Genomic DNA, 12,976 nt, shown 5'->3' with positions numbered 1-12,976 from the left:
GCACCTAGGTGGTCCCCTTCCCCTCCGCTGTGTCCAAGGTGTTAAGCATTTCAGAACCAGAAGCTTATGTACAAAACAGCTCTGCAAGCAAGGAAAGGTTGTTTTAATAGAGAAGAAGGTTATTACAGTAACTGCAATAGGTGAAAGAGGTCTTGAAGCTACTAGTTGACAGGTAAGGGCAAGACTCTCCAATCTTTGAGCCCCGTTACAGCAGACTTGTTCCACCTGCAAGTTCGGTCGTAGAAAAGAGAAAGGAAAACAGAGCTTTACCACATCCATCGACTAGACTTTGTGTGGCAGTGGGTGTAGGTGAGGTTTCTACACTTCAGCACTATTGACATTTTCGGCAAAATAATTAGTTGCTCTGGCGGGGAGTGTCCTATGCACTGTACGGTGTTTAGTAACCTCCCTGGCCTCTACCCACTAGATGCCAGTAGGATCTACCCCCTAGTGACACCAAGCAAAAATGGCTCCAGATATTGACAAATGTCCTCTGGGGTCCAGAAATCACCCCTCTTTGAGAACCATTACCCTGGAAGCTTTGTGCTAGGATCCTAGCGATAACTAATAGGTAGTTCTCTCTGCCAATGGGAAATCTGATCAGGATGTTGTGTGCAGAGGATTTTTAAAGTGTAGGCTGTGCAGTCAAATGCCTGGGTTTGAATCCTGGCTTTATTACTTCTTAGACAAGACCCAATATCTCAGCCTTAATTTCCTTTTGTATAAAATGGGGAAAATATTATAATAGTACCTACCCTCCAAAGACCCCAAGGACTGAAGGAATTAATTCACGTAAAGTATTGTAAGCATTGGATCCATTAAAGCAGCCCTCCGCTGCTGCCTCTGGGCTTCATTTTGCAGTGTCTGCTTCAAGGGAAAGGGTGGAAAGAAGCAGTGCTAGGTCCATGTAATTGTTAGTTAGTCCTCGGCTGGTGTGATTCTGCACACTCTGAGCCAGCCACCCTAACTTGCTCTATGACACAGGTAAGATCTCCCTAGCCTTATCCCCCTGCTTAGAACAGCCTCTGTTGAATGCAGTGGGTACAGAGCAGGGAAGCAACGTCAGACGTGCTCCATTATTATAGGAGAAGACTATATTTTGTTTATCCCGGTTTCAAAAGCACAGCTTTTTCACTCATTTTATTTCTTTATTATCGAAATATACACAAAGAGTAAAATTCACAAGTAATCAGCGTACAGCTGAACGCATTTTCTCACTTGGAACCAGACCCCAGATCAAGAAAGAGCACTTTCTCGCCCCCTCCTTCCCCAAGATCCCTCTTCCAGTTACCACTCGCCAGGGGTAACCACTGTGTTGGCCTCTGAGTGCAAGAGTTTTTCCTGATTTTGTACATCATTCCAGCAGAATCACACAGTATGTCCTTTTTTTTTTTTTTTTAAGAAAATTTCTGGTTGTTTTGTCTCAGCATGGTTTGTGAGATCCGTCCATATCATTACCTGCCATTGTAGTGCATTCTACATTGGCACTACAGTTGTCACTGATTAGCATCTGGGTGGTTTCCAATTATTGGAGAGCCCATTGTTGATTAGCATCTGGGTAGTTTCCAATTTGGGCTTATTGAAAACAACCCTTTCACTAACTTATTTGTGTTTTTCCCCTTTCTCTTTTTCCCCCATTAACTAATTTTTAAAGACACGTGAAACAATAGGGGGCCTATCGTAAGCCAGATGCCGTGGGAGGTGCTTTACTTGAGTTATTTTATTTAATCCTCAGTGTAGCCCAGTGACACACTTCTGACCCTCAGTTTCCTCATGGGGCTGCTAGGACACGGAGAGGCTGAATAACTTCAACCGGCAGCTCACACAGCTATTGAATTGGAGAGCTGGAACTTACTACCCTCCTTCCTGCGTCTGTGATGAGGGAATCTAACCAACACGTAGCCAGATGCTGAACCTACCTCACTTATGTCCAAACTGAGGCTGAACTGTAAGACATAACTCCACAAATCATGCATAATAAATCCCTTACTGTTGGAAGCAAGAGCCTGAACTTTTCCCTACCAAGAGACGAGTGCAAAAGTTAAATGTTTGACTAGTCAGATGAATCACCGAGCCAGAAATTCCAAAAATCAACTAATAAATAGACTTATAATGGCATAAACAAGTTACACGCAGAGACTTTTAAAAGGGATCCCCAAAACACCCTGACACCTGAAGGTATAGGAGTCATAGGCCTGCTGTGCAATTTGGGTTCTCCTGCTCCCAAAATTTGGATTCCTGCTGTATATAGTTGAAGATAATTCCATATTACAGAGCAAGGGAAATAATTAAGGATTAGTGCACTCTGTGATTAATGATACTGTATAAAGCAAACGTTTCAGAATGTTTATTTAAATGCTACCTTGCACGTAAAGATGTTGAATACCTGCTGTTCTCTGGGCCACGGTTCTTCTAAAAATATTCTTTCAATGAAGGCTGTGTGAAGCCCACACACAGGTTTCTTTGCTACACCTTGTGGCATGACTCATTGAGATTGTTGACCGGCCCAAACGATTTATTTTCACTTTTATTTGCATATCCCTTCTGGTCATAAAGAAAGTAATAAAGATACATACTAATAAACAGTGGGAGCTGTTGAATGTCTTCTTACTTTTCCCAAACATGTGAGTAGTGATTCGTTATTACAGTGATCCCATGAGGTCAGTATTACCTCTATGTGACAGAGGGGACACTGAGCCTTAGAGATCTCAGGTGTCTTCCGTATACAAATCAGGTCTGATGCTGTAGCCCATGTCCTTTGGTCTTCATTTAATATCACCCAGTTGTGTTGTCTGTCAAGTTCATGGATATTTTTCTGTAAGTCGCGAGAGTGTGAACTGGGTTGTAGTAGGATATAATAGAATGTAGCCCCATTCTGCAGGGGAGAGGCTTGTTAGAAATGAATGAAGAGGACAGAGCTCAGAGCTCAAAGAAACTCAAAAAGGAACAGGGTTGCAGAACCGTTTTATAATGTGATGCACAGGCACGTATAAATATGTCTGGGTGTGTTTTGCTTAAAATCAGTAGTGACATTTAGGGGTGTATTAGTCAGAGTTCACCAGAGAAATAGGACCGATAGGGATTATATACGAGAGAGAGACAGACAGACAGAGAGGGAGGGAGATTGAGATTTTAAGGAAATGGCTTCCTCAGTTGTGGAGATGGGCAAGTATGCAGTGTACAGAGCAGGCTGGAAATTCCAGCAAGAGATGATGTTGCAGGCTTAAGTCTCAAGGCTGGAAGCTCAGGCCGAATTTCTGTGTTGCAATCTGGAGACAGAATTCCTTCCTCTCAGGGCACCCTCTGGCTTTCAACTGACTGCACGTGGCCGCCACGTTATGGAGGGTAATTGGCTTTACTCAGAGTCTAGTGATTTAAATAGTAGTCATAGATTTTTTTAAAAATACCTTTACAGCAACATCTGGAATAATATTTGACCGAACAACCAGGCACCATAGCTAGGGCCAAGTCGACACATAAAATTAACCATCACAGGGGGTAACAATATAATCATGACCCTTTAAAAAAGTAACTGGGAGTGAAGACTGTTCATTGATATAAAACAAAATACCCATATCATAGTTCTGAATTCAGAGTGTTTGTTATATAATATATATAGTGTGTATTTATCATTTTTCTCCATAATTTAAGTGGATAGATTTTCTTGTGTTGGGAGTGTTAAAATTTCAGACTGGAGTTGCTTGGGTGGAAAACAGTTTGAAATTCCTTGCAGATGAAAGAGAAAGTAATATAATCTGGGTTTAGCAGACCCATACCTGGGTCCACTTAGGCATTTCATAGTGATTTGGGCTTATATTTGGGCCTTCCTGAACATTTTCTCCAGCAGTTTAAGTCCGTTCATTCTCTTAGTATCCTGATCTCTCCCTGCTACTCATGTTATTTATTCTTAGAGATAGCAAGAACCTCATTATACTGATTGTGGCTTTATCATCTGACTATCGTGCAGCTAGCTACCCAGAGCTCCCACTCATTTTATTCATTCCAAAATATGAATTAATAGTATTTACAAGAACAGCACTGTTCAATACACAACCTTTAACTAGGCAGGTAGCCTTCCTGCCCTCATCAGTCTTCCTGTCTGATGGCAATGGCAGAATGAAAGAATTAGAACGTGTTGTGTTGAGTGTGTGTGATCTGGCTATATAGTAGTGAAGGTACAGCATAATCTAAAAATTAAGTTAGAGTAAGAACCTATTATCCAAAACCTTAATTCTGACACCATCATTTGCAAATCGTCCAACAAGTGGAACCAGCAGATCATGAACTGTGTTGGGATTTTTACTTTGTCTTTGCTACATGTTTTTATTCTTAGGCAACTGTTTTTTGCCCACTGCCATGTTCTCAACTGGCTGACTACATGGTAGCCCTAAGAATGATCAGGAAAATACATTTTGCCTCTTCAGTTCTGTTATCTACTGCCTCTTATTAATTCTGCTCTTGCCTTTCTAGTCACCATCTTTATTTCACTGTGTTTATGTCTCACCTGTTCTTTTCCTGTAGCTTTTCCTATGTGTTCTTCCATTCTGTTGAAGATGAACGACAGTATCCTGGAAATGTCTGATCAATCTATCGGTAGATGGCCTTTCCTCTGGGCTGTCTGCGTGCCATTTCCTTAATTCATCATGAATTTTTTTCTCGGGCCATGTACGTGAGGGGGGTTACACGTTGGAGAAATATTATGTAAGTTTTTTGAGAGGAAATTAAAATGTAGAGCTTTCTAAATCACCAAAGAAAGTACTGCTGGATTTTCCACTCTTGCATTGGGATCATTTCTTCTTGCCGCCATCACGACAGGGATGTGAGAGCTGACTTACACAAACAACTACCACATTAGAGAATAGGAAGTCCACCTTCAAGAAAATAGCCCCTCTTGCCCATTGCCTGTATTATTCTGTATTCATTTAGTGTATGCCTTACGTGACCATGAGCCATTTACTACTTTAGGCATTTTTGTGGTACATGTATCTACAACTCAACTTTGGCATTCAAAAAAAAATGTGAACCTTGTCTTATTATTGATATTTTTGTCTTCCCAAGTGCAAACTGTCTTCATTTGTCATAGTGCCTTATACATAATAGGCATTAAGCAAATTTTTTTGCCTACTGGAAGGAAGCACAGTGATTAAGGCTTTGACTAGGATCGGAACAATTCGTTTTTATCCCAACCCCACCCTCCGTCCTAAAGAGTGTTGTAATTTTAGAAATCCTTCTTTTCTTTGGCTGTAAAATGAGGATCATGGTGGTACCTACTTCAGTGAGTATCAATGAATGAGAGTACAGTGCCTGATATACAGTAGGCACTTTATAAATATTTGAAAAATAACAACATGAAGAAAAGTACAGATGGCCATCGTTTTCAGATTTGTTGATTTTTATTTATTCAGCTTAACACAGATAGTGATACAAATTGGAAACCTGGCATATATATAGTTTTAAATCAAACTGCAGCTAGGACAGTTTTAAATGTAAGGGGGGAAATAGAACACAGCAGGAGAAAAGGGCAGCCGAGTGGGCATTTTGTTGTGACTCTGTATACATCATGCTAGGACCCTATAACACGAGAGCATTGACTGCTGTCAACCCTGTTCTCACAGAACCCATCACATCTTCCTCCCGTTACTTGATAGTGTTGTCATTCATTCAGCCATTTTCCCTATGTATGATTGAGCACATGCTTCCTGGTCAGTGACGGGGTAGAATACCGTTTTCCAAATGTCAGGTTATGTCACATTATACTCGATGTTATCTATCACCTTGATCTGGCTAGAGGAATTCCTGCAGATTTTTCCATTCCAACCATTGCACGAGGTAAAATTAAATGATCCACCAGGCCTGTTTTTCTTGCTCATGAGTTTGAAATACTTCATAGGACTGGTCCTTCCATTGCACCCTGGTCTACCCACAGTCTACCAGTGGCTTTTTTGGTTGACCTTCATACAGTTTGTTTCTGTTGTTGGGGAGACTTACATATCTCATGGCACTCTTTGTGTTGGAGGGACATTCATTTACACCAAGTTGACCCAGTTTTCTGTCCTGGTTGGAATAGACATACAGAGCCTCAAGCTGTACGGTTTTCTTGAAGAACCAAAGTGTTCCAATATCAGACATATTTGGAAAATATTGAGTTCACACTCTTTGGTCTTTAAATACCATTCCTCACTAAAAGAAACCAGGGCTCAGTCAAGAAATGGCCAATTCCAGGGCTGGAACAGGGGAAATGCAAGGTGAGGTTAGAACATCTGTGCCAGCTAATAAGGAGGTGCTAAAGGATGAAAAATGATGGGAGCATGGCAAAATGACAAAGGAATCTGTTTGAAGGGTCTCCTGCTGGGCAGATTGGTGCTCTGTGAAGCCACAGTACTACAACTGTGGTCCCCTGCCCAAAAGGCACGACCGGAGTCTAATCATGAGAAACCATGAGACCGACCCCAATTCTACATAATAACCGGGCTGCACACTTCAAACTACCAAATAAAGAAAAAGAAAGGCTGAGTAACCGTCCCAGGTGAAAGTTGGGGGTCGGAGGGGTCAGTATAAAGAGACATGGCAACTGAATGCAAAGTTAGGTCCTAGATTGGATTCCTGGACCAAGAACCAAATAATGGTCTATAATAAATTTTGTGTCAAAGTGAAACTTGCTCATTTTAATAATGTTACTGTGGCTATGTAACAGAATATCCTTATTCTTAGAAATGATACGCTTAAGTATGTATTGGTAAAGGGGTGTGTTTTCTTCCACCTAACGATTAAGTGATTCAGGGAAGATAATTGCTTGGAGGGAGAGAGGAAGAATGCAGATGGGTAAAATATACATTGGTGATGTGTGTAAAGAATATAAGGGACAGTTAATAGATCTCTTTATTGCCCGATTTCCCAGGTCTTTTCTTCAGTTTCAATTCACCATGTTTCTACAGGAAGAGGATTGCTATACAGTAAGCTTGACTTCGATTCACATTATTAGAGAGAACGCACTTTGGGGGAGCCTGAAGGAAGGCTCTGAACGTGGCACTTGAGAGCAGATACAGAAGGTTGATGGGCTTCCTCGCAATATTCAGCAGCCACCCCAATCCCTTCCAAAGATGTTTTTGTAAAATAGGTTTCTAGCCTGTGCCTAAATTTGTCTCATCAACAGTAACAACAAAATGATTTCAAGTCCAGTGCCCTCTCGGCAAAACTCCACCTACTTATTTACTTTCATATTTAAGATACCTTTAAAGTTAACATAATTCAATAGACTACAACTTGAGAGAAATAGCAAGGAAAGCTGATACTTCAGACCTATGGCTGCTGTTCTCTTTATGAGACATTTTATTATCCTGACGGGTGGAGCCATGACTCAAAGACATTTTCTAAAAATGAATTTCCTCACCCGGTTGTAAATGAAAATGCTCTTGAAGAGATCTTAAAGTATTTTGTATCACACACTATTCAGGTGATGCGTTAAACAATGCTACCCCTGCTCATGGGCTGAAGAATAAGAAAACCTTCTGTGAACTTAGTTCATTTGAGGGCCTGGGTTTTCAAAGGAAAGTTAAGTGTAATTTTCTGAATATACTTATGCAGAGTTTCTTTCTTGGGTTAGTGGCATTGTCCCCAAAGCAATTCACCCAGTATTAAACTATTTTAATCTGCACCTCATTGAATGGATTTTTCCTCAGAGTAAATTCATGATGTCTGTAGCCGTCCAGACGTAAAGGCAACACATGTATAAGAGGTTGCCAGCGTCAGTGGGAATGCAGAGTCTAAGGAAAATAATTCACCGTAAGAAAGAATATTCTCCAAAAGAATCTACCCATCCTTCTCCCATCCACTTGGTTATCTAACTTTTCCTTAAAAGTGTCCTGATTTGGGCTCCCTAAATATACCCTTCAGAGAAGATATGTCACCTTGTTCTTAACGTCTTGGTTAATTCAGTCAGCAGGACTCTGTTCACCTTTGACGTGTACTTCAGCTTGTCTTTCTGACTTCCCTTTTCCCATTGGGAATTTATCATTTAGTATCAAGTCTCCATACTCCACCTGGGGTGTGGTTGTTCAGAAAATAGCATCATGTCATTTGGAAAAGTGGGAAAATAGAGGTCATGGAAGAGAGCTAATGATATAGGAGATTGGATTTTCTGGAAAGAGTAGGGGCCATTCTAGAAGATTCAGTGCAATCCCATTCATATTAGACATCTAAGGATACCTGCCAAAAGTTAACGTGACAAGGATGACGATTTGTGGAGCACAGTTAAGGTCCAGGCATAGTGCTACACACTGTACCCTGCACCTACGTGTTTGATCCCCACACCCATCCTACCAAGGGTAAGCGCTTGATTCTATACGGAAGGAATGATGCTTAGAAATTCGCTGGCTTGCCTGAGGACTCACATGCAAGTAAACGAAGAAGCTGGAATAGGGTCCCAGATCTTTTATTTTTATCACATATGTAGTCTCTCAAGAATACTCTGTAGGTTGTTTTTGTTCTCTGAATTGTTCAGGTATTGAGGAATGTGCAGACATTAAAATTGTATAATTATTTTAAGTTGATTTATCCGTGTTCTGCTTTTTGAGTGAGAAACCCTTGCCACATGTAAGAGAAGGTATTTAAGGTTGGGATGAGAGCACCCGGACTTTACACTCATCAACTGATGTTTCTTTTTAACCAAGTCGGCATCAACTTTCTGAAGTACTATTTCCTCATCTGTAACTGAATGTAGTAATTTCTGCCCAGTCTTCACAGGGATTGTTAGATAGATTTAGTGAAATCATGAATGGGATGGCTTTTTGCAAACTGAAAAATATTAAGCATTATTTATTTATTTATTTATTTATTTTTGCGGTACGCGGGCCTCTCACTGTTGTGGCCTCTCCCGTTGCGGAGCACAGGCTCCAGACGCGCAGGCTCAGCGGCCATGGCTCACGGGCCCAGCCGCTCTGCGGCATGTGGGATCCTCCCGGACCGGGGCACGAACCCACGTCCCCTGCATCGGCAGGCGGACTCTCAACCACTGCGCCACCAGGGAAGCCCTATTAAGCATTATTATTATCATTACCACTATATTCTATTTTGATTGACTAAAATAGTCCATTTGGACTGTTTCTCAAAGCTACTGAGAGCCCCCCTCAGATTCTCGTCATTGGAATGGGCATTATCTATAAACATGTGTCCATTTAAGCGTTCATAATTTTAACATAGGGACTGAATCTCACAGTCTTAGTTTCCTACTTCATGGTATTTAACTGCATTAAAATTTTGTTTCTTAATAGGGACATTTCACCATGACATGAGTATTAGGTAATAAGAAGGTGTTGGTGTTACTTATTTTGTGTGGCCTGAAGGCATTGTAGTTATGTGGAAAGATGTGTGTTTTAGTGATATCTACTGAAGTATGTAGGGGTAAAACGATATGATGTCTGGGGTTTGCTTTCAAATACTTTAGCAAAGAAAAAAGTACGGATAGATGAGTACCTTTGGCAAAATCTTAGCATGTTGGGGAATCTGGGTCCATTGTACTACTCTCTCTACTTCTGCATAGGTTTTCCTAATGTATTTTCCTAATACGTTTTTTAATTGTTCTTCTACAGATGCAGATTTTCTTTTACAATCCAGATGACTTTGACAGCTTTCAAACTGCCATTTCTGAAAACAGAATAATCGGAGCCATGGCCATATTTTTTCAGGTAAGTTAACGGTGGGCTTAAGTATTGATACTTCAACCAAAGAGTTCTCTTGAGTATTTTTTTTTTAATTCACCGAATTGTTCTATGTTTAATGAATGCATCTGTTTTCTAGTTCACACCTGTCGAAATGAAAGATATTTCATATTGTCTAATGTGTGATTTAAAATGTAAATAAGTATGTTTAGAAACATAATGAAAATTTTTGCATGAATTATTCTGATTTTATTGCTACTTGACTGGTGCACAGATTGAAGAACACATTTATCATCTAAGTTACTTCACTGCTGAAGCGTCTTGAACAGGTTCCTACAGCATATTAAGAGACTGATGTAAAAAAAAAAAAGTGGTTTTTCTTTGGAGCAACTTTAAATTTGACATTACTTGCAAGTAGGTTAATAAATTGCATTGGTCATTTACCTAAAGAGACCTCGTTCCCACCCCACCCCACCCCCGCCAGAAATCCCCATGGTAACTAAAATTTTTATTGGGACCATTTCCAAGTTAGTACATTTTCATTAAATGAAGTCCCTAGTGTGGGTTTTGGCACACAGTAGACATTTGGTAAATGCCAAATAAAATATGTATCTGTATCCAGCCATCCCTGTTTCTATGGGGTGGAGACCCTGTGGTATATGTGTCTTCTCTGCACGAACAGAAGCCTATTCTGGGCACTGTGCTGTTGCCAGTTCACTTGGGTTCTGTCTGGACGCCTTCTGCATCTGAACCGTGATTGTTTTGCCTTAGGCAATACTGAGGTCACTTGAACTTCCATTCTTAGACAGTTTCCACTTACATAGTTACCTCTTATTTTCTGTTGTCCTCTTAGCACACTGTTTTTCATGTTGCTGGACCTCTACTCCTGCAGCCCTGCCATCAGACCTACCCCTGCCTCCCTCCCTGTCATGCCCACCCATGTCCAGTCCAACCAGGTTCTCCTTTATAGGTCATCCTTTTTATAGAAAATAAATTTTAAGAATGTTTTTATGAGTACTGGCAGGTCTGTTTCACAGCGTGCTCTACCCAAAAGCTTTCTATTTTTCCGGCTCTAGAAACTCTTGTTAAATGTAAGCCCAATTAAAGTATTGGGCAGGGGGGGCACATTGGTGTACAAACCAGCAAAAGACCTCAGTGTGAAATCCAGGTTTTGGATTTTTAAAGTATTTCCAGGACACGAGTGTAGTTCAAATACAAAGAAATTTAATGTGTATTTCATCTGGTTAGTCCTCTAAATTTTGACTTGCTGTCCTGTAGACACAAAATAGAGGGCAGATAATATAAAATAGAATAGTTTTTCTTTTTTTTCTTTTTTTTTTTTTTTTTAGGTAGCATCTGTGTTGAGCTGCTTTCTTTGTTTTCTTTATAAGTCCACATATGCATTTATACATCAGAGTTCACACTATGTCATGTAGTGGAAAGAAGACGGTATTGTTATTTTAATACGGCAGTCTCGTTAGAACCTGTATTTTGAGATCTCTGTGTTTTGAATCTTTCTAACAAGAATGCTAAATTTGGGAGTTTGGTATTTCTCCCCCAAATAGAGAAATCTTGACCTGTATTTCCAAATTCAAACCTGGCATGTTACATTTTGGTATTGAAGAGGTATTTATGATTGTTTCAGCAGTGATTCAATGCCAGATATGGTACCAGTTGCTACCTTAAATATATAAGATGAATATAGTCAGCTCCTGCCCACTAGGAGGACCTCGCTGTCACAGTCCCATGTGATAATGGCTAGAAAGACATGAATAGAGAAACTTTTCCACTTGTAAAAGGCTGTGGTCTGACTTGGTGCTCATAAACTCACATATTCATTTTCCAGAGTGATAGGATGTGAATGACCTACCAGTGCATGTCTAGGCAAGGCTAATTTCTGTGCAGTTGCTGTAGCTTTGATGCCAACTTACTCCACACACTAGAATAATTTTCTAACACTTTCCATTTTTCATTATCTTTGTTTCTTTTTTCTTCCGGATCATGTGCCTGTGATGCTGGGTTGTTTTGGCTCTCTCACTGCCTTTGCTGTGATTAGATATGATGAGGTTCTTATGTTTCCAAAACACCAAAGCAAACACAAACCTAGCAGACACATGGCTGACCAGGGAACCATATGTTGGCTGAGAGGATAGGTTGCCTGCAGGTGGTCCTGTTGTGGCTCATGGACATGATTATGGATGCTACGTAGTGTTTACAATTATTTTCTTCAGTTAAATGTGGAAGATTTTACATAAAATTTCCTGATGATGTTGCAGTAATCAAGATCTGAGTAGTGACTCTCTGTCTCCTTTGGAGGGGGTGTGAATTCCCATGGCAACACAGTCTCTAGGCGGTTTTCTTCATGACTTCCTGTCAACATGACCTTGAGATCATGACTCCAACCTGGACCCCAGTAACTTTGGCTAGTGCCTGACATCTTTTGGTTACAGACAGAGTTGAAGGTCAGTCTCAGTGCTGAAATATAGTGAGCTGGGTTTCCCCTGAGTGCTTTGTGTGAACACTGGTAAAGGAGGGATCGCCTCCAGGTATGGAAGAAAACAAGTCATGGCAGCCCCACGTGGTTTTATGCGTTTGGGCCCACCCAGTGCTAGAAGGCGCATTCACTTCATAGCTACTCCTGACTGGAATATTTATTACAGTTTTCCAACATATGTTAGTCATGCATCTTGAGGAAGGAACACCTCTATTCTAGTTCACACACCTTTGGCCTCGCAGCCTTCTAGAAGCTATAGGGGAAAGGAAGGGGAAAGTCTGATTTTAAAGGATTTTTTAAATAAAGAAGTTAAAACATGAAATTGGCGAGGGATGGAGATATTTGTTGTTAAACCACTAAAGAGAATAAATAACTGCTTGTTTCGCTAATTTATATTAGTACAAAGTTAATTATTTTCTGTTCGTTAAAATAGAATCTCCACTATACTAGTTAGCCTGATTTGAATTCCTGTGGAAATGTAAATGCCAAAAGTTATTAAAATGCTCTCTTAATATATTATTCTGATAACACTCTACTTGGGTTATCTGTTTGAAGAAGTAAGAAATGAAAACCTAGGTTTATAAGACAGTTGAAATGACAGTGGAATGATAAGGCAATTTGTCGAAGGATGCTTTGCTTTGAAAATAACTCAAAAAGATTTGAATAGCTTTGATTTAAGGTTACAAATCTTTGTCGACTTAAGTTGGGATTACATCCTAATAAACCCGTCATAAGTTTAAAATATCTTAAGTGGAAAATGCATTTAATACACCCAAGTTACCGAACGTCATAGCTTAGCCCAGCCTCCCTTAAACACGCTCAGAAC

At 40.3% G+C, this 12,976-nt stretch overlaps 1 protein-coding gene across 3 annotated transcripts in view; it reads left to right on the top strand.

Moving 5' to 3' along the window:
- PTPRG (protein tyrosine phosphatase receptor type G) overlaps positions 1 to 12,976 on the top strand; it is a 731,646-nt gene that overhangs the window by 491,441 nt on the left and 227,229 nt on the right. For all 3 annotated transcript variants that reach the window (XM_033424736.2, XM_004267970.3, XM_004267971.3), the window contains exon 5: positions 9,588 to 9,683. In XM_033424736.2, coding sequence (XP_033280627.1) covers positions 9,588 to 9,683 — 96 coding nt within the window. The remainder of the gene's footprint in view (positions 1 to 9,587; positions 9,684 to 12,976) is intronic.

The sequence above is a fragment of the Orcinus orca genome, chromosome 10 (assembly GCF_937001465.1).
Source record: "Orcinus orca chromosome 10, mOrcOrc1.1, whole genome shotgun sequence".
In the NCBI taxonomy this organism is placed as follows: domain Eukaryota; kingdom Metazoa; phylum Chordata; class Mammalia; order Artiodactyla; family Delphinidae; genus Orcinus; species Orcinus orca.
Note: the sequence above shows the minus strand (reverse complement) of the source record. Positions and strands in the feature narration are given on the sequence as shown.